This window comes from Rhinatrema bivittatum, chromosome 3, assembly GCF_901001135.1.
Source record: "Rhinatrema bivittatum chromosome 3, aRhiBiv1.1, whole genome shotgun sequence".
NCBI lineage: Eukaryota > Metazoa > Chordata > Amphibia > Gymnophiona > Rhinatrematidae > Rhinatrema > Rhinatrema bivittatum.
This window is the reverse complement of record NC_042617.1, coordinates 292,210,081-292,231,010: the sequence shown is the minus strand read 5'-3', so window position 1 is coordinate 292,231,010 and position 20,930 is coordinate 292,210,081. Positions and strand designations below refer to the sequence as shown.

Genomic DNA, 20,930 nt, shown 5'->3' with positions numbered 1-20,930 from the left:
CTTTTATTTAAAAAAAAAAAAAATAATAATAATAATAATTCTTGGTAGAGACTTGGGGAGGGGTGTGAAGTTCGTTTTGGAGAAGGTGGGGGGAGGGGGGCGGATTTAAGATTGGCTGCGTAAGTGCCAACGTGTGCGGCTACTTGCTTTACCTGCAGGCTGTGCATTAGTTTTACAAGGGAAAGTGCGCATGTACTTTTTCCTTTAAAAGGAATCCTAAAGGAAACCGCAAGTACATGCTCACCCCCTACTAATCTGTGCGGGTAGTGGTCTTGGGAGAAAAGAAATAGGCGAGTCCTTTTAGAAGGTACAAAAGCATGAGCAGAGTTCCAGGCCCCTCCCTGGGGAAGGCCTCTTGCAGGTAAGACGTATATGCATGCAGACCCTTACCTGTATAAGTTTATCCACATACAAGGAAGGCAACCTCTGCAGGTAACCCCCCCCCCCCTGTGTAAATGGCTTTGCAAATGACCCTCCCTGTTGTCTGTCCAACAGCATTTTGATCATTTGAACTTCAAATGTCCTCTGTTGCTGGATTGTTCTGAACCTTCCCTTCTAGTGTCCTGATCGTAAGATCAGCGATACACTGGTACATGCCCCCCCCCAAAAAAAAGTCCCTATTGAAGGATGGGATGTGCAAGTATGTGTCTGCGCACTGCAAGCATAATCTGCTTCCAACCCTTTTTTTTTTTTTTTGCCAGTAGAGCATCCCTCTTTTTGCATTTTCTGCTTTGATCCACAAGTTCAAAAGAATTTCTTAAAACTGTGGGGCTGGGTTGTCGTCGTGTGTGCTGTGAGGAATTCTGGTCCAGCGAGCCCTGTTGTCCGCATGGGGCGAGCTGCCAAGGCTGGCCTTGTTACCTGATCTGACAGGTTTGGATCAGCAGGAACGTAATGCAGAAAATGCAATTGGGGGGGGGGGGGGGGGCTGTGCTGACGAAGACCAGATTAAACAGACGCAGATGCAAAACTACACATCACAGGGAAGGCAACGCTTTTGTGGGAAAACGTGCATCGATGACCTTTCTGAGCAGGAAGCTAAAAGGGAAATTCGGAACCATCCAGGAACAGTAAGACATCGGAAGTTTTAAAATGATTTAAAACTTGGGAATAGACATAAAAGGACCGAACAGAGACTCATTTTTTTTTTTTTTTTTTTTTGTTAACTTTCTATCAGAAATAGTTGTATTGCCTCTTGTCACCTTCTTAGCACTTTAAGGTCTCAACTCCTTAACCCTCTCCTGTTCCCCTTCTCTCCTCCCATTACCATTTTAATGTATTTTCTGATCCACTTGTATTTTCTAGCAAAATGTCATTGTTTGCTCTGGCCTGCTCATTTTGTTTAGACCTGAAGAAGGAAGTTAAAAAACTCCTGAACTTTCGCTAGTCAAGGCATGCATTCAGGCAGTCCAATAATAGATGTCACTTTGTATTATATTTTTATTATTTGATCTTCGTTTCCATCCATTCCAGTGGACTTAACCCGGCAATCAAACTACTTTTGAAACACAAATTCGTTCCAGCTTTTACTCAGAGCTGACTTAGCCTCACCTGAGCAGGTGGGAAGGCCCTGAGCAATACTTCTGCAGCGAGCAAACTCCAAGGAAGCTGGCTAAGCTCAGAGTAAAGGCTGGAATTGCTACACAAGGGCAGTCTTTTACTTATTTCTTTGCCTCCGTAGATTTGGATGGTGCTCACCTCACCGATATCGGAATTGGTTCTAACAGTAAGAGATCTTCTTTCTGCTCCTGCTGCTGCTGCTGAAAAAAAAAAAAAAGCCCAGAAACTTTCAAAATGCTCCAGGCAGTTCCTTTTCTCCAAATTCTTTTTTGACATTAAAAATTGAGAGGGAACTGGCCTGGACTGCCGCTGCCCCACTTCCTCCCTCCCCAGAGGTGTTCACATTTCCCTGTAACCAGAGCTCGGCTCAGACCACGTGCAGACACGGATAGCTCAGAGAGGCACTCTTTCTGTGATGATGCTGAAATCCACTTATTGCAAAACCAACACTCATCGGTTCCTGCCGATCCCTTTGGAGAGGGGAAGGTTCTGATCCATTATAACACTGATGGACTTTCGGAATGCCAACAGCATTCTTCTGGTGTTAACGAGGGTGACGGTGGATGATTATAGTGGAGAGGGGAAGGGGGAGAGTGTCCTCAATATCTGCTGTAACCATAGGGTCAACCCTCTCTCCTGCAAAACCTTATCTAGAAACCTACCCTTATTGATACAGTTTAAGTAGGATTTAACAGCACCAACCTATGAAACTGGCTGCCAAGTGACCCTGAAGGGAGACTTTTGGACCCGTCCTGGTCTTTGATCTTGCATCCTAATGGATCATGGTACTTGTAGTCCTTCCTGTTTCCATTTTCATTCAGCACTATAGGTCCCAGAATGCAACTTGCTGTGACCTGTTATTCGGCATGGGGATGAGGGCATCACTACTCTGAGTCTACACGGTGTAGACAATATCTGAGCATGAGGACCCTTTAACTTCCCCAGTTGCACAAGGATTATACAGTGTCAGATAACACCACCGGAGGCTCTGTATTCTTTCAGAAACCAGCGAGACGCACACCTCTGCATGTATGTACAAGTGGGGCAATCGTGATGTCGCCAACCCATGATGCCAAGCAGGATATCACTGCCGCTTGGGAACAGTTGGGAGCAAGAGGTGCACATTCATGCCGGTGTCACTGTACTTTATTTGCATGCAATACAGTTGCTGGTTTCGTCTTATCCCAGCTGGCATGTAAAGGGGTGTGCATCAGTCAGCATGCCAGCTCGGTCCCTCTGACACAGCTGTGTCTCTGTCTGGAGGAGGAAAGGTCTCGGGATGAGGAGACAGAGAAAGAAAGCCTCTGAAAACCCCTTCACTGATCACAGCAGAGTGTCGTCATGGAAGGGAACCCCAAACATTTGCAAATATAAACTACTGAGCTTTGTCTCACCTGCTCCTTACTGCAGTCTCCTCCTGGATTCCTAGCCAGCTGCCAACACTGTGTTTCCGTCCCCAACTGCCCTCCCTCTGATGTTCCCCCAATTCTGTGCAGAATTCTTGCTGTGGCACTTAAATCCAGTGGCTTGGGCACTATTATTTTGAAGTGAATGAAGAATTTCCTAAACTAAAACACTCTCCTCTCTCACAAGGGAGGAAGTGATTTGTTTACTTTTTCAGCTCCAAATATGTAGAGAGGCTTAGACAATTCTGGTTTTCTACGTGTTGCATGCTGGGACTTGTAGTTCTGTTTCTTAAGAAACCAGGACTGACTCATCCACTCCTTATGCACATGGAGCTATCTGGTAATCCTGGACTCCTTGTTCAACCTCAGAATACTGAGGGCAGCCACCTCCAGGACTGTCATGCACTGTTCTCCGTTGGCTAGTAGGTATCACCATTTAAGCAGTAGTTACAGCCACCATTCTAGGAGCTTCGGTGCCACTTCCATAGTGCTCCCTGTGTCCTGCCATGCAATCAGAAAGAGCTCAGTTTTAAAGAAGATTAAATCGGACTTCTCAGTGTTTCCCAACTTTCTGTCTCTCAAAACCTCTTAGAAAGAGAGGGCTCCCCCATGAGGCAGGGATGGGAAAGAATTTAAACAAGAAGCCTGATTAGAGCCAGCTAAAAAGGCATACCGGGAGAGGCCATGCATGCTAGCTGCCTGATAAGAGCCAACTAAGATAGAATAAAGATAAGGGGTAACTTTCTGGTGGAGGGATAAACATGATACAAGGGTCTGGGATCTAGAACAGTAAACCTCGGATGCAGCCTGCAAGGGTTTCCTTCCCACAGACTTTTCTGGTTGGTTGGATTCGATGCAAGTGAGTGCGTTGTGCTGCAGGCTGCTGTAACTTTATTTTTAAAACTTCTATCCCTCAACCCAAGGACACTGTGCCATTTTCTGCTGCCAGCTGTGCCCTTTGAGTTTTCATTCCAAGTTGCTATTTTGTTTTCCAGATTATCTAAAGGAGGAGTTGGACAACTATGTGAAGCCACTGCAGATTGTGAAGGTGGTGCGGCAGGTGGAGAGGAAAGGGTTAATCACGGCGCGCTTACTGGGTGCTAGCGTGGCTGTTGGCGAGGTCCTCACCTTCCTGGATGCTCACTGTAAGTATATCCTCTAAGGAACTCTATCTCCAGACTTTGTAATCAGGCTGTATCTCTAGAAGATAATGGCATCAGGGGCCTGAGTTACCTTTATAAAAGCTTTTGTGCTGGTGCAAAAAAAAAAAAAAGACCTTTTATAAATCTGTCCCATTTTTTGGTGATGTTTCTGTATTTTCTTTGGCTTTCCGGAAATACTCTTAGACTCAGTGTTGATTCTGCTGTTTCTTCATCCCCCACTTCCAGTAATTTAATGTTAGAAACTAAAGTTAGGTTGGAGGCCTCTGAATTTGATCTGATGGCAGACTTGGGTGAAATTTCCTCCCCCTGAGGTTTTAAAGAGCAGGTCAGACACACGCCTGCCTGGGATGGAGTGGGTGCAGTGGAGCCTGACTGGTGGGGATTGGGATGGACTGTGTTTCAGACCCTTGTCACCTAGACTTTAAAAAGTGTTTCCTTACACTGTAAAGGCTGTTTGTTCTTTATCAGGTTTTGACCTACATCCCCTGGCTCTGTTAGTTCCCTTAATGTTGAAGAGTCCTTTGAATAAATATTTAATATTTCTTCAGTGTTGTTAAATCTGCCCTCCTTAATCTGTTTGCCACAGCTAGTATCCCTAGTTTTTCTAGTCTGTCCAGATATGTTAATGGCTAAAGTTAAGGATCAGATAAAATTAAGGGAAATAAATGAATAACACTCTCATTCCTGATCCTTGGGGCTGTGTATAGGGGCGAAAAGTATATTCAATTGGACTCTAGGTGGAATATGGCATCTTGAACCTTCACTTGCAACTCACTGGAGTATTTTTCCCTTTTTCTTTTAATATATTCCCTCCCAATGTATAGGGATGTGCAGAAGAAAAAAATTCATTTCGGTTCGTTTATTCGTTTCGTTAGGGTCCCAATTCGTTTTATTAGTTTCAAAGCAAAAAAAATATTCGATTATTGGTTTGGTTCGTTTTTTGTTTGCTATTAAAATCAATGGGGGAAGTATTGCAGCCTATTTTTGGCTGCAGAATTGGGGTTTTCTTATCAATTTGGACGAAACTTCTGGGAAGCAATCATCAGAAGGGCAAAAGAGCTCCAAGGTACTTAGACCCTGGCAAAGTGACATGAATAGCCTAAGGCACCATAAAAGGGCAAAGGGGTACCAGGAGTGGCAAGAGTGCTTTAACAGAGGTACAAAGCAGCAGTGAGTGTGTCAAAAACACCCCACTCCTTCAAAAGAGGGCACCGATAACAGTTGCATGAACCCTCGAAGGCAGCTGCTTTCGCTTTAGCCTGTGCCAGAACAGATGATTTTTTATGTGCAACATGGCTTTGGGGTACTGAAGTGGAGGAAGGAGTACTTGCTGTCGCTGACAGAGTGCTGCTCCTGCTTGGGCTTGCACTACTCTCTGAAGTGCCCGCTGTTTCCTCCTCTGCTTCATGCCTAATCTGTCTCTGCTTTTGGCGCTCCTGTTCACAGACCTTTTCTAACAGCAGGTTCTTCACAAATGTGAGACAATTGGACTGTAGGGCGAGTTTCCCTTTCAGATGGGGATCACACTATGGCGAGCATGTATCCGTCATCTTTTGGTAAAGGTCCTAATTTCTCTTGCAACGGCTTCTGCAAAAAGTCCAGACAACGCAGCACCTCTGCTGTCATTCCCTCTTACTGTTTAAAGCCCTCCAAATTTTCCTCCAGAATATTAACTATAGGGATGATGTCACCCCAAGGTGGCACTTCTGGAACTCAGCTCCTCCGTGGCATCCTTGAAGGGCTTCAGGATTTTTGCCAGCTGACTCATGACTAACCAATCATGATGCCCTAGGGGACTATGCACACCTATCTCCATTTCCAGAGAAAGGTCATGAAGGGGTGTCTGCACTAACCTCTGCAGCATCATATAGGTGGAATTCCACCGGGTGCCAATGTGTTGAATGAGAAGCTTGTGAGGCATTCCCAAATCAGTCTGCTTTTGACGGAGAACTTGCCCCGCCTTCACACTTCTGTGGAAGTGTGTTGCTGTGTTCCCTCACTTCTGTATTAACGTATGCAGGTATTCATTGTCTTGGTGCTTGGACTCCAACCCCAGAGCTGACTTCACTACCAGGTGCAGTGTGTGTGTGCAAAACATCGGATGTTCTGAAAGCACCTGTCGCATATTGCCTTTACCATGTTTGCACCATTGTCTGTGACAAAGAACCCTGCCTGATGATTCCTGGCTCTCTGATGTAGCTGTCACCCCTCCAGCATGTCTCTGATGCATGATAGAATACTGGCCGAGGTAAGGGCTTCGTCTGTCAGGTGGGTGTGCAGTAAAGCCCACCTGTACTCTGATACTTGGTCACTAATAGAGCTGCTGCCTGCCTCTGCCTCAGCCAGGTCCTACCAGTGTGCTGTCAGGGAGAGGAAAGAGTGTGAAGCATTCATAGTGGTCCAGATATCACAAGTGAAATGCACACTCCCCTCTGCCTTAGCTAGCAGCGCTTGGATGCGACTGCGACACTGCTTGTACAGGCTGGGGATGACCTTTCTGCTAAATGTGGTTCTGGAGGGGACTTTGTAATTTGGAGCTAAGACCTGCAGCAAACACTTGAAACCCACATTCTCCACTACCTGCAAGGGCTGGTCATCAAGGGCAATCATTTCCCCGATGCTCCTGGTTGCAACTTTTGAGGCTGCCTGCCGCCTTCCCTGGGATAGTGCTACCGAACCCCACCCCATTTCCTCCATGGTGGGTTGTCGCTTCTGACGCATGGCAGGGGGTTGCTGGCCTCCCACGTGACTGCTGGAAGGGGCTGAGGGCATGGGATGACTCTGCTCCTTTTCAACCACTTTACGCTGCCTGGAAAAAGGGGTCCCCTGAACTGGTACTGCCACCATCCCCAGATGGCAGTACTCTTGGGTGTTGCTTCTGCATATGATGCATCATGCCAAAATTAGTTAGATGGCCCACTTGCTTGCCTCTGCTAATATCCCTGGCACAGTAATTACACTGAGAAAAACGTGGGTCCTCCTTCATTTTAAAGTGGCTCCAGATCACAGATTTCTTTCGTGATCCCTTCTCTATAGCCTTCAGGGTGGATGCTGGCACTGGAGTTGAAATAGTGGGTGCACCCTGAGAAGCAATGCCAGGGGCATCAGTCACACTCTCTGCCTGCACTGATTGCTCTTCCTCATCATCACCCGTTTCCCCTCTCTCTCCTTCAGCACTGAAGTAGAGGCTAAGATGGAACTAACTAATCCTCCTAAACCACCTTCAGCTATTATGTCTTCTATTTCTGATGAAGGGAATCCCATACAAGATGATTCTTCATTGGAATCAGAAGCAAACAGTGTCTGTGCTACATCATTAGCGCTAACTAGAGTATGCTGTCGCACTGCTGCTTTTGGGTCTCACTCTTTTTTGCTTTCTCCACTACCCCAACTGCCTTGGATGGCTCAGCCTCCCCTTCCCTCACCTCCATAACAGGGTCAGAAACAGGTGGTGGCGGTGCATCATCTTTAAATTTAAGTTTTTTTTCTGGCTGGAACTGCCTGCCTCTCCAGAGATTTTGGATTGGAACAGGTCCCTTTTTAACTTTAATGGGGGACTGCCTCTTGAAGTGCCTCCCATGCCAGTGCCAATTACTCAACCTATACCTTTCCCTGACATCAATGATTTTAATGTCACTGCCTACTGGGGATTTGGATTAAAAGGATTTTCTTTATTGGTTGTATTGAACCCCACTGTACCAATATATGTGAGTGTGGGAAAACTACAGACACACAGTGCAGTGTCTTGCTGTACACTACAACTGTAGTTGTAGTGTACAGCACTACAAAACCCTAAAACTCCAGATGCCTACTGGGGATTTGGATTAAAAGAACACCATTGTACCAATATATGTCAGTGTGGAAAACTACACACACACATAGACACACAGAGCAGTGTCTTGCTGTACACTACAACTGAGACTGCTCTATGTGCACAAAAACAGTACTGAAACTCCAGATAAAACACTGGAAGCCTCAGCCTGACTACTCCTGCTGTGAGTCTGCAAGCCCAATTCCTACAGTACTCACTGTGGTGCTGCTTGTAGTTGAAAAATACTCACTGCCAGACAGCCACTGCAACTCTCACACTATCTCCCACCCACCCAAACCTTGCCTACAACCTACCCCAGGAGGGTAAGATCAGCAGCAAAATGCCACTGCTGGCAGCTTGTCTCAGTGGGTGAAAGAGAGACAGTCTGAGTGCAGTAAAAAAAAAAAAAAAGCCTGGCTGCCTGGCAAAGCAGCACAAAAGGACAAAAATATTTTTCAGCAATAGCTCTGATTTTTCAGCAATTCAGTAGAAAATTGAGACACTCTTGAGAGAGCTCAATCAGCAAACAACCTTCTCAGATAGAACCCAAGAAGTGCACTGTGGTACACTTGCTGAAGGTAGAAAAACACCAGGATGAGCAGCGATTGGCAGAATTAAAAAAAAAAAAAAAATAGCTTCGCTCTGATATGTTGGCATTCTGGTCTCCTTGCCAACCTGTCCGACCCACTTTATGACAGGGCTGTGAGGTCACGTATTACTCACAGGAAAGGGCTGGTTGCTATGGATACTCCCACATGAGCTTCTCCTATTTCAAAAGGCTGCTAGGAAAGCACTGTGAACCAAACGAATGAAACTAATATGATATGTTTCATTCGTGGGGGATAGTCATTTGTTTCGCTGTCCCATGAATGAAACGAATAGGGACATTTTCGTTGTGGATGTGACATTCGTTGTAAACGAATGCACATCCCTAGTGATTAAAGTGACCAGAACTAGGTGTCGCCATTAAGCAATGAGCACAGCTTCCTCCACCACTCCCTCTAACCCCAAACTCCATCGTCAGATCACTACTTGGCCTCTTCTGATCTAGCATGATCTCTTTCGGGGGCCCCCACTAAGTATGAGAAAAAAATGTGAAGCTTGCTGGGCAGACTGGATGGGCCGTTTGGTCTTCTTCTGCCGTCATTTCTATGTTTCTATGTTTGCCTCCCATTCCCTCAGGGGTATATTTGGCCTGTACCCTTCACTGCAATAACTGGGAAGCTACTTGACCCTTCCCCCTGCTAGGACACTCTGTGAACTATAAACCACTTCAGGACAGCTGTGGGAGCTCCCTGACTATTCTATACCTCGGGGCAGATCCCAGGAGCAACAGTTTGGGTTACAAATGCAAAAGGCCTGCCGAAAGAATTTTCACACAGTGCAGCTTTTGCCCAGGATTTATTTTCTTGTAACTTCTGAAAGGGAAAAAGAGCCTACAGAAAAGCCTGGGCTAGGGAAATCTTGTGCAGGAAGCACTATGGGACTTTTACCCCAAGGACTAAAATTAAGAATGGGGCAAAATGTTCCAGAGTGCTTTTTATATAAGTTTCTCCTTGCTCAGTTTATTTCTTTTGGGGGAAAATTGTTTTTCTTTTCCAGAAGCATCAACCAGTCCCATTATTCCAGAATCAAACTGAATATTCATGAACGTTTGATATTCCACCTTCTTTCCAAGAATGAACTCAAGGCGGAGTGCGGTTAAATTTTACTCTGTAAATATTTGCTGTTCAATTATCTCCCCCTTTCTTTTCCAAATCCTAGTTTACTACCCTGTTTTATTGTAACTGTTGCACTCTCCTAACCTTGTTCTTGTTACTGTGGATTGAGTTCTCTCTGCTTTACACACATTGTTAAATGTAAACCGGTTTGATGTGATTCCTGTCATGAAAGCCGGTATAGCAAAATAATAAATAAATAAAATAAATAAACTTGTAAGCTCATTATAATATATTAACAATAGTATACAAGTTGGCTTACAATTATAATTAAATCCTATTTAATTGTATTTACTGTAGAGAGAACAGTAATGGGGCTAGCACCTGATATAAACGAAGCAAGAATGCTGCCATAAAAATCTCAGTGCTGTCTACCTTAAAGTTTTGGTTTGAAGTCCTGGTGGTCATGTCATGAAGGAGAAATGTTCTGCCGGGGAGTTTAGGGGAAGGCCTGATCTAGCTATACCTGTTTTATTTTCTGCAAGGTGAGCTAGCACCATTGCACTTTTCTCTTTAATTTCTTTAATATTTCCAAAACTAAGGGATTGGAAACAGTTAACTCCCAAAAATTGTTCTGGTTTGTATGTATTTATTTATTTATTTATTTATTTATTTTTGTTTCTTTAAATCTGGTTCCCACTCTGGTTCCAAAAAAAAAAATAATTCCTGGGGCTTCTTTAAAATTTAAATTCATGGTTTGCAAAGAAAATAAATCATGAAAAAAATGCCCATTTGGAAGGCAGCTTTTTCAATACATAGACCATAATCAAAGTTGTCTCCTTTGCTGGGCATGGGAGGATTTGTGGCTTCTCTGCAGGCTGCTGCAGCACGTTTTCTTGTACCAGTGTAAGAACGCTCTGGTTCCCTGTACGTACTAGGATCAGTCCAGACTGTGGGTTATGCTCCCATTCCAGCAGGTGGAGTCAGAATCAAAAGCTCGAGGGGAGGTCCTATATGACCTCACACCTTGTGCCTCAATCCTCAGTATCTTCTGACTCCAGCAGGTGTGAGCAGGGGACTGACCAGTCCCCAGCACAGGTTTTTAGGTTTTATTCCTTATTTCCTGTATTTTTGAGGAATCAAGAATTTAAAAAAAAAAAAAAAAAAATGTAATAGTTTTCTAAATTTTAGTGGGATAATTGTTTGTTGGGTAGAGAGGAACTTGCTGATTAACTGTCTCTCTGTTCCTTTCCCCTAGTCGTTTCTCACTGTCATTTTTGATTTAAAAAAAAAAAAAAAAAAGATTTTCTTTCAGGTTTCCCTCTTGCCAGTTTTCTCGGCACTGGAGGACGACGACATTTGTTGTTTTTCAGTCAGTTTTTTTTTTCTGACTGCTACTTTTCAAGACACCCCTACCTCCCTCTTCCTAACTAATTTGTTTTTTGTTACTGACCCGCGGCCCCACGACGTAACATTCCCCGGGGCCGCCGGCTTCTGGGAGGTACTTTCCCCGGCAGCTATCTCGGTCGGTAGGAGGGGGTCGAGGGTTTTGCGGCCGTTGGTTTTCAGAGCGCCGGGGGTTCTTTTTCTTCAACTGCCTCGCAGCCTAGTTTCCTGCCTCTCCGAGAGAAGGGGTTTTACCTTCTCATGCCGCGAACGTCGGCTTGTTCGAATTGTGGCCGTTTGGGGAGCCGACTCTCCAATGAGGGACTGTGCTCTGACTGCGTTCATACCGATACGGTAGACGCACCGGCTGGAGATGGCACAGGAAATTCAACGGAGGAGAGCACTTGTAGGCAGCAGCAGGTCCCGTTCCCGCTAAGTGCGGGAACGGCGGCCATTTTGTTTTCGGAAGATGAGGCTGGAGTCTCAGACTGTGAGGAAGAGAAGGACTCTATTTCTTTACAGACTCCTGTTCTGACGACCACAGGGGCCCAGGGACAACATTTTTCGCTTGGGGGACTCCCTGGGGGAATTCCTCAGGGTTTACCAGGTTTTTCCCCGGAATTCATCATTCTGATGCATCGCGCCTTTTTGCAAACCAGTGGTCAGTCTTTATCTCCCTCGGAGCCTCCTCCAGCTAAAGTTCCACATATAGATCCCTCTCTAGGGGGTCCTTCATTACAGGGTTCAAACCAACCAATAGCTACGGCGCAGATGCCACCCAGACCTAACTCGGGTACGTCTCAGGGATCGCCAATAATCCCAGGGGGGGATGTCAATCCAGATTCAGCTGGTGATGATCTTTCTCTATCAGTACAGGTAGAGGGAGACGATCCGAGGGTGTTAGGCATCTTCCAAGCGGATGAGTTAGAGAGCCTCATTCCATATATTCTCCAGGAAATGGACATTGATCCCCCCCCGGATCCAATGCCTTCGGATCCCAAGGTAAGGAAAGGGGATCCTCTCCTTGCGGGGCTTCGGCCCTTGGCAAAAGCGTTTCCTACGCACCCCAGCTTTCTACAACTCATTTCCAGGGAGTGGGATACACCAGAAGCCTCCCTCAGGGTAAGCAGAGCCATGGAGAAACTGTATCCTCTCCCTATGGATTTTCTGGATCTTTTAAAGGTACCGGCAGTTGATTCTGCGGTCTCGGCGGTTACAAAAAGCACCACCATTCCGGTTACTGGTGGTACGGCTTTAAAGGATCTACAGGATAGGAAATTGGAAGTCTATCTTAAGAGGATTTTTGAGGTTTCGGCTCTCGGAGTTCGGGCTGCCATTTGTACCGCCCTCGCGCAGAGGGCTGGCTTACGTTGGGTACAACAACTCCTCACTTCTCAAGATCTTCCTGCCGCCGAGGCTCATCAGGCAGATAGATTAGAGTCCGTGATGGCATACGGTGCGGACGCACTGTATGACCTTCTCAGGGTTCTCTCTCGATCAATGGTGGCGGCTGTTTCAGCCCGCCGTCTCTTATGGCTCCGCAACTGGTCAGCAGATTCCTCTTCCAAGACACGTCTCGGCTCATTGCCTTTTAAGGGCAAGTTCCTCTTTGGTGAAGATTTGGACCAGATTATTAAATCTCTGAATGAGAACGCGGTACATAAGCTTCCGGAGGATAGACCCCGGTCAGCTAGATCATTCAGTTTCTCTAGAAACCGTTCTCGGAACCAGAGGCGCTCTAGAACGAACAGACAACAACCGACATCGAGGACTCCCTCCTACCGCTCACAAGGATGGAATCGGTCCTTTCGAGGGCGACGTCCGGGAAGAGAGGCTACGGCTCCCCGCTCAGCCTCCAAGCCAGCGCAATGATGTCAAGTTAGCCCGCGGGCTGATCCCGCGGGTGGGGGGCCGGATCTCTCTCTTTTACGATGCGTGGTCCAGAGTCACCACGGACCAGTGGGTCTTGGACATATTAAAACAAGGTTACGCGTTGGATTTTGTCCGCGCCCCCAAAGACAGATTTCTTTTCTCCCCTTGCGTTTCGCTTCACAAACAGCAAGCTGTACGCCAGACTCTGCAACGCTTGCGGGCCCTAGGGGCAATAAGGCCAGTATCCGTCACCGAGTTGGGACGAGGTCAATATTCCATCTACTTTGTAGTACCCAAGAAGGAGGGCACCTTTCGACCCATTCTGGATCTCAAAACCGTCAACAGGGCGCTTCGGGTCCCTCGCTTCCGCATGGAAACGCTCAGATTGGTGTTAGCTGCGGTCCATCGGGGAGAATTTCTAGCCTCATTGGACTTGACGGAGGCGTACCTCCATATTCCGATCCATCCGGATTTCCAAAAGTATCTGCGTTTCAAGATACTGGGACAGCATTTCCAATTCAAAGCGTTGCCTTTTGGTCTAGCAACGGCTCCTCGAGTATTTACGAAAATAATGGTCGTAGTCGCAGCGGCACTTCGCAGGGAAGGGATCCGGGTGCACCCGTATCTAGACGACTGGCTCATTCGGGCAAAGTCCCAAAGCCAGGGGGTCCAGGCTGTGGACCGAGTAGTGTCCTTGCTTCAATCGCTGGGATGGATAATCAACTACGACAAGAGCCACCTAACACCCTCTCAGTCAATAGACTTTCTGGGCGCTCACTTCGACACTAGGGAAGGAAAGGTGTTCTTGCGTCCAGAACGGGCGCAGTCATTGAGAGAGCAGGTTTTTTGATTCTTGACACTCCAAGTTCCAACAGCCTGGGATTATCTCCAGGTTCTGGGAACGATGGCCTCCACGATAGACCTTGTACCTTGGGCGTTTGCGCACCTTCGACCTCTACAGAAAGCGCTGTTATACCGGTGGAAGCCAGTATCTCAAGATTACAGTGCGATTCTGCCAATTCCCCCAGCAGCGAGACTCAGTCTACGTTGGTGGCTGGATCCTCGCTCCTTGGCTCGAGGAGTTTCTTTGGAAACGCCGGACTGGTTGATGGTTACTACAGATGCCAGCCTCTCAGGATGGGGGGCGGTATGTCAATCGAGTTCCATCCAAGGCATTTGGACGAAGGAACAGAAACAGTGGTCCATCAACCGATTAGAGACAAGGGCAATACGTCTTGCTCTACAGGGATTCCTTCCGCTGGTTCGTCGGCGAGCAGTCAGGATCCTCTCGGACAATGCAACTGCAGTATCATACATCAACCGTCAGGGAGGCACAAGGAGTCGTCTGGTCGCGTGGGAAGCGGAAAAGCTAATGCAGTGGGCGGAGCGACATTTAATCCGCTTAGCGGCCTCGCACATTGCAGGTATAGACAACGTACAGGCGGATTTTCTCAGCCGTCAACGTCTGGATCCAGGAGAATGGGAACTCTCCAGGGAAGCGATGTTTCTGATAGAGAGGTGTTGGGGTCGTCCTCACGTGGACCTCATGGCCACTGCCAAAAACGCAAAGGCTCCGCGCTTCTTCAGTCGCAGGCGGGAGCACGGTGCGGAGGGCGTAGATGCCCTGGTACTTCCGTGGCCCAAAAAGGTCCTCCTTTATATTTTTCCACCGTGGCCCCTGGTGGGGAGAGTGCTCCGTCGGATAGAGAATCACCCAGGACCGGTAATTCTGGTAGCTCCAGAGTGGCCAAGGAGACCGTGGTTCGCGGATCTTCTTCATCTAGCTCGCGAGGGACCGATTCGTCTCGGACACATTCCTCGACTTCTAAAGCAGGGGCCCATATTTTTAGAGAGGGCAGATCGCTTCTGTCTTGCGGCCTGGCTTTTGAGAGGCGCAAGCTGAGGCGTCAAGGATATCCAGAAGCGGTAATTTCCACCTTATTGCGGGCTAGAAAGTCTTCCACCTCCATTACCTATGTGCGGATATGGAAGGTTTTTGAGGATTGGTGTGTGACCCGTTCCATTTCTCCGGGTTGCGCCTCAGTGAACCAGATTTTAGCTTTCCTCCAGACCGGACTTGAGATGGGTCTTGCCTATAACTCCCTTCGAGTGCAGGTATCGGCGTTGGGAGCATTGTTACAGTCTGGTTCTCTCTCGTTGCTGTACTCTCACCCAGATATTCTTCGTTTTCTCAGGGGTGTACGTCATCTGAAACCTCCTTCCAGATCACCCTGTCCGTCTTGGAGTCTTAACTTGGTGCTCGAGGCTCTCGGAGGTCCTCCATTTGAGCCTTTACGGAGGGCCACCATCAAAGACCTCACCTTAAAGACTACTTTTCTGGTGGCCATAAGTTCCGCGAGACGTATCTCGGAACTTCAAGCTTTGTCTTGCCGAGAACCTTATCTCCGTTTTTCTGATGAAGGAGTTTCCATACGGACGGTACCTTCTTTTCTCCCAAAGGTGGTTTCTTCTTTCCACTTGAATCAGTCGGTAGAACTCCCTTCCTTCTTACCGTCAGATTCCAGACAGCTCCGTAGTCTGGATGTAAAGAGATGTCTAATGCAGTACTTGGCATCCACTAATGACTTCCGTCTTTCAGATCATCTTTTTGTTCTATGGTCTGGCCCCAGAAGGGGTCACATGGCTTCTAAGACAACCATCGCCCGATGGCTCAAGGGGGCAATTGCTGCTGCATATATAGGAAAAGGGCGCACTCCGCCTGTAGGAGTTAAGGCACACTCCCTTAGGGCGCAAGCTGCTTCGTGGGCAGAAAGTTCGTCCGTGTCCTCTCAAGAGATTTGTAGAGCGGCCACCTGGAAGTCTTTACATACTTTCTCTCGACACTATCGTCTGGATGTTCGTGCTCCGGGTTTCGGATCCTTTGGTGATAGTGTTTTGAGAGCAGGGCTGTTATCGGCCCACCCGGAGTAGGGAAGCTTTGGTACATCCCACAGTCTGGACTGATCCTAGTACGTACAGGGAAAAGAAAATTATTCCTTACCTGCTAATTTTCGTTCCTGTAGTACTCAGGATCAGTCCAGACACCCTCCCTGGTGATTGGGATTTATTCGGGGATAAGCCTCTGCTCTCTAAGTCTACTCCTTTTCTTCTCCTAATTTAGCCCTGGGGCTCCAGGGCTCATTGTTTCACAGTTTGGTTTACAAGTTCCATGTTGGAGTTGTTTTATCAGTTTTTTAATCTTCGTTCATTCTTGTTGAATAAGTGTTATTCTTGATTCCTCCGTCTCTTCTCTTTGGCTTTGTAAGTCTAGTTACTGAGGATTGAGGCACAAGGTGTGAGGTCATATAGGACCTCCCCTCGAGCTTTTGATTCTGACTCCACCTGCTGGAATGGGAGCATAACCCACAGTCTGGACTGATCCTGAGTACTACAGGAACGAAAATTAGCAGGTAAGGAATAATTTTCTTATCTGATGGAGGGGGCTGAGGGGGTCTCAAAAGTTCCTGTGTTGTGTTTTCTTCATATTATTTGTTGCATGAGTTTGGTGAAAGACATCTCACAAAATCCAGGACCAGTACTGCTAGAAGCCTTCAGTAAGAAATAATGAGCCATAGGAGACTGGCAGCGGCATATTTCCTAGGCTCCGACTCTTGTTCCAGGGAGTCCTGAGAGATGTCGCTTGTGTGATCTCTTTGGCACAATGCGGGTATCAAGAAGAGCACACTAACCCACATGGTATCATTCTAAGAATTTAAGTCTTTTGAGACAAGTCTGCTTTTCTTGAGTTTTGACACTCCTTTGCTTCTCCACAGGTGAGTGTTTCCATGGCTGGTTGGAGCCCCTATTAGGGAGAATCGCAGAGGACGAAACAGCTGTGGTGAGCCCGGACATCACCACCATTGACTTGAATACCTTCGAGTTTGCCAAACCAAACCAGTATGGGAAACAGCACAGCCGGGGCAATTTCGACTGGAGTTTGACCTTTGGCTGGGAGCCCATCCCAGAGCATGAAAAACAGAGACGGAAAGATGAGACTTACCCTGTAAAGTAAGTACAGCTTCCTTGGCAGCAATGCCTAGTATTTACAGCAAAGAAGCCGAAATGGGGATCGTCTGATCCTTTATGACCTTGTACCTCCTCTGTTTACTGTTTGCATTTTTTTTCTTATAATGTAGTATTAGCATTCTTAACTTATTATAAACAGTGTACACAATTCTGTACAAGATAGTTGCACTGTCCTAGAGCTTAAGGACATGGAGAGATTAAGTGCCTTGCTCGATGTTGTATCTTGTGTGCTGGCTAGGGCAGAATTTATTTATAAGCAGCCAGTCAGAGAAGTAGATTTCAGTAGGGAATCAAAAGAGTGGCTTCACACTGGCATTACCTGAGAGATCTGATGTGTACAGCAGGTTGCCTTTAGGGACACAGACTCCCTTTAAAAAAAAAAAAAATGTTTCCAGAGTTTAGCAGTGGGGGGCGTTCTGCTTCTAGACCTTTTTGACTTTCAAGCATGCAGGGGTGAAAGCCAGTATGCCGGTATCGGCAAATACAGGAAGGCTTTTGGAAAGGTTATTCTTCAAAATGAAAGGAATCCTCTGGCTGCAGACAGACCATTCTGGCAGCCTGACTTCTCATTAAGTGCCTAATTACTGCCTGCTTTCTTCTCCAGCACTTATCTGGAGAATGCAGTCACTGAGGCTCTGGGCTTACTTGCTGTGACCTGCTCAGAATCCTCCTCCCAGACAGATACCAAAGGGGTGGGGGGGGGGTGGGCCTGGAGATATACTGAACATCATGAAGAGAGACCAAAGGCAGGCAACCCATCCTGCAAAGCAAAACTTATTAAAAGAAAAACCAGCAAGGTACTTGTGTACGCTTTATGAAGATGATGGATGTTTAAAAATGCAGGCTGTTGAGACTTGCTACTGTGATCCTCAGGGCCTGTGCTAGACATGCTGGAGCCCAGGGCAGAAATGTGGGTTTGGGGCGGGCCATGATCCCTTGTTTCTCTCCATCCTCCTCGCCTTTCGCTTATTCCTACCCCTACCCCATCTCTAGTCCTTAATTCTCTCCAGTCCTTAAGCTTTCTCCCAGGTTCTACCCTTCTGCTGCCGTAGCCCCATCCCAGTTCTTCCTCCTCCCGTGGCCCCCCCCCCCCCCCCCCTTCTCTGGTCATCTCCCTACTTACCCCGGTCTTCAGTCCTTGAGCTTCCACCTCCCACGGTGGCTCCTTCCTGAGTTCTCTACCCTCCTGTCCTCATTTGGCTGGCGCTGGGCCTAGCATACAGCTTGGGAGGGCAGCTGCAGTGGGGGGGGGGCCCTGTTGTAAGAGCTGGTTTACACAATGGGGGAATCCTACACTGGCAGAAGACAAAAAAAAAAAACCAGCCAGGGGAGAAACAGGGCCAGTGGGAATGTGTGTTACTATAGCTGGCCCGCTCTGACACTGGCAGCTGGAATCACTAGCAAGTTTGAAAATTACGGGTGCTACTTCCTCTCCTCTGGAAGTATGAGATCAGCAGCCAGAGGAAAAGGGATTCCACCCGCAGACGTCAACCGTGCTGGGCGCTTCCAGTCATCAGTGTTAAAGCGGGTTAATTACAGTGAAACACAATCCTGCCTAGGCTGATCCAAGGCTGGGAAAGGGGCAGGGGGTGGCAGGTGCTGGGGGGGTTGGTGAGGGCAGGAGACGGGCTCTGGCAATGGGGGAAGGCAGTAGCCAGGGAAAGGGGATGGAGGGGGGAAGACTGAAACTGGGGTTGGGGATGGAGGGAGGGGGGGGGGGGACGGACAGAGGCAGGAGCCAGATGCTAGATCCTGGGGAGATTGGAGCCAGATAATGGGGGAGGGGAAATATATAAATATTACTGGCAGTGTGACTATCTGCCATGCCCCCAGGAGCCTCACCCCCCATCTTCCCCAGCATTTGAAGTCACCAAGAGAGGGAACCCCCTACCCCAGTGAGGACCACCTCAGGGATTTTGAAATGTTCACGGTGTCCCTACTTTTCAAAAGTTTGGGGATTAGGTGAGGATTCAGGGATGGGGGAGGAATGGGAATGCAAAGATGGGGTAAAGCAAATAGATTAGGTGGCAGAGCAGAACAGGGGCTCAGATTGGGCAGGGACTGCGTGTGAGAATGGATACTTTTAGATTGGGAGGGAGAGTGAGTAGGGACTTGGGGATTTGGTAGGAGGACAATGGAGGCTAGGGAAGGCAGTGTGGACTCTGATTTGAGGACCTTGGGACTTGGCGATGGGTTGGGAATGTATAAGATGGTGCATAAGGGTAGGGAAAGGGTCAGCGGCTGTGGAGAGGTGAGGATGGAAATGTGGTAGCTGTAGGGCAAATGGCGCTCTTCATTTTCTTTTAGTGCATAACAGACACTGCTGGTGGCACCCAGGGCACCCCCTACTAATGGCATCCTGAGTAACAACCCAGCACATCCTACCCAAAGGCCAGCACTGAGAATAAAGAGGAAGAGGGCAGTAGCTGAGACAGGGTGAGGGTGTGAGTACAAAGGATGGAAATAGGGGACTGTGGAGTGGGTGAAAGACAGAGAGGGAATAGGAAGCTGGGAAAAGACTGAGAGACAGAGGGATTAATGGGAGTGGAAAGCTGGTAGGGAGCGAGAGGTAAAAAGAGGGAGACAGGACTGGCGAGATTGATTAAGAGAGAGTGAAATCTAGCTATGAGTGAAGAGTCAGGGGAAATGGAGAAAAAGTGCTATTGAAAGATCAATGTCAGACAAAGGGAGGAAGGGAAGAAGACAGGAGGAAAGAAATGGAAAATAGAAAGGAGACCCTGAAAAAGGCTTAGGAAGAGACTAATGAGGAAAGGGAAAAGAAAAAGAGACCATATAACTGAAACTCTGGCCGAACTTCACTGGCTTCCCATAGAACAAAGAATAAAATACAAAGCACTATATGTATCATACTTAAACTAATACATGATGAAAAAGCGGACTGGCTAAACACGTATCACACAGGAACCTTCGTTCAGCAAACAAAGCTCTCGTAACCATTCCCTCAGTCAAGACAGCGAGACTAACCCAGGGAAGGGACAGGGCATTGTCTGTAGCAGAACCCACACTCTGGAACACAATGCCTTTGGAGACCAGATTACAGAGAGACCCCAAAACATTCAAGAGAAGTCTAAAGACATGGCTTTTTAAACAAGCCTTTTATAAAGAGACCGGAGAATAGAAAATACACCGGAATAAACAGAAGAGCACCGGCACACAGCACTATTCTCATAAATGTGCATTACAATATTTTAACAAATTGAGTACACAATGAATGTAATAATATAACACAGTAAATGTGATTTTTTTGACCTGTAAAAGTACCTTCTAGGTACACCTGGCCAGAACCTACATCACTAAACATTTGTGCGTATTTTTATGATTTAATGTAATCGAAACTTAATGGCACCTGTTAGAATGTACTATAGTACGCTTACGCCAAACTTACTTATGTGCCTACATGTAAACCGTTGCGATGGTATATAACTTAGCGACGGTATAGAAAAGACTTTAAATAAATAAAAACCGGGACCAAAGTGATAGAAAATAAAGACGTCGATATGCAGTCACTGTACAACTTGGCAAGTTTACCGAATAAACTTATCTGACTAACTTTAGAATAACCAGATATATTCAGCAGCGAGGCCATGCCACTTTATGTATATATAGGGTGGCCCATGGAAAAGTAGCCTGCCTGCGTGGCACTGGTATTGGAGGCGGGCTACTTTTCCATGGGCCACCCTGTATCTCAGCCCTGTTTTTCTAGCCCCTTTCTTTTCTCTCTTACCCCTACCCAGTCTTCCCTTCCCCCTTTCACTCCTCTACAGCTACCACAATTAAACTCTGGAATTTGTTGCCAGAGGATGTGGTTAGTGCAGTTAGTGTAGCTGCATTTAAAAAAGGATTGGATATGTTCTTGGAGGAGAAGTCCATTACCTGCTATTAATTAAGTTGACTTAGAAAATAGCCACTGCTATTACTAGCATCAGTAGCATGGGACCTTCTTAGTGTTTGGGCAATTGCCAGGTTCTTATGGCCTGGATTGGCCACTATTGGAAACAGGATGCTGGGCTTGATGGACCCTTGGTCT

At 47.1% G+C, this 20,930-nt stretch overlaps 1 protein-coding gene across 3 annotated transcripts in view; it reads left to right on the top strand.

Moving 5' to 3' along the window:
- The window catches only part of GALNT6 (polypeptide N-acetylgalactosaminyltransferase 6), a 98,745-nt gene that overhangs the window by 57,320 nt on the left and 20,495 nt on the right, over positions 1-20,930 (top strand). For all 3 annotated transcript variants that reach the window (XM_029594965.1, XM_029594964.1, XM_029594966.1), the window contains exons 4-5: positions 3,962-4,111; positions 16,630-16,864. In XM_029594965.1, coding sequence (XP_029450825.1) covers positions 3,962-4,111; positions 16,630-16,864 — 385 coding nt within the window. The remainder of the gene's footprint in view (positions 1-3,961; positions 4,112-16,629; positions 16,865-20,930) is intronic.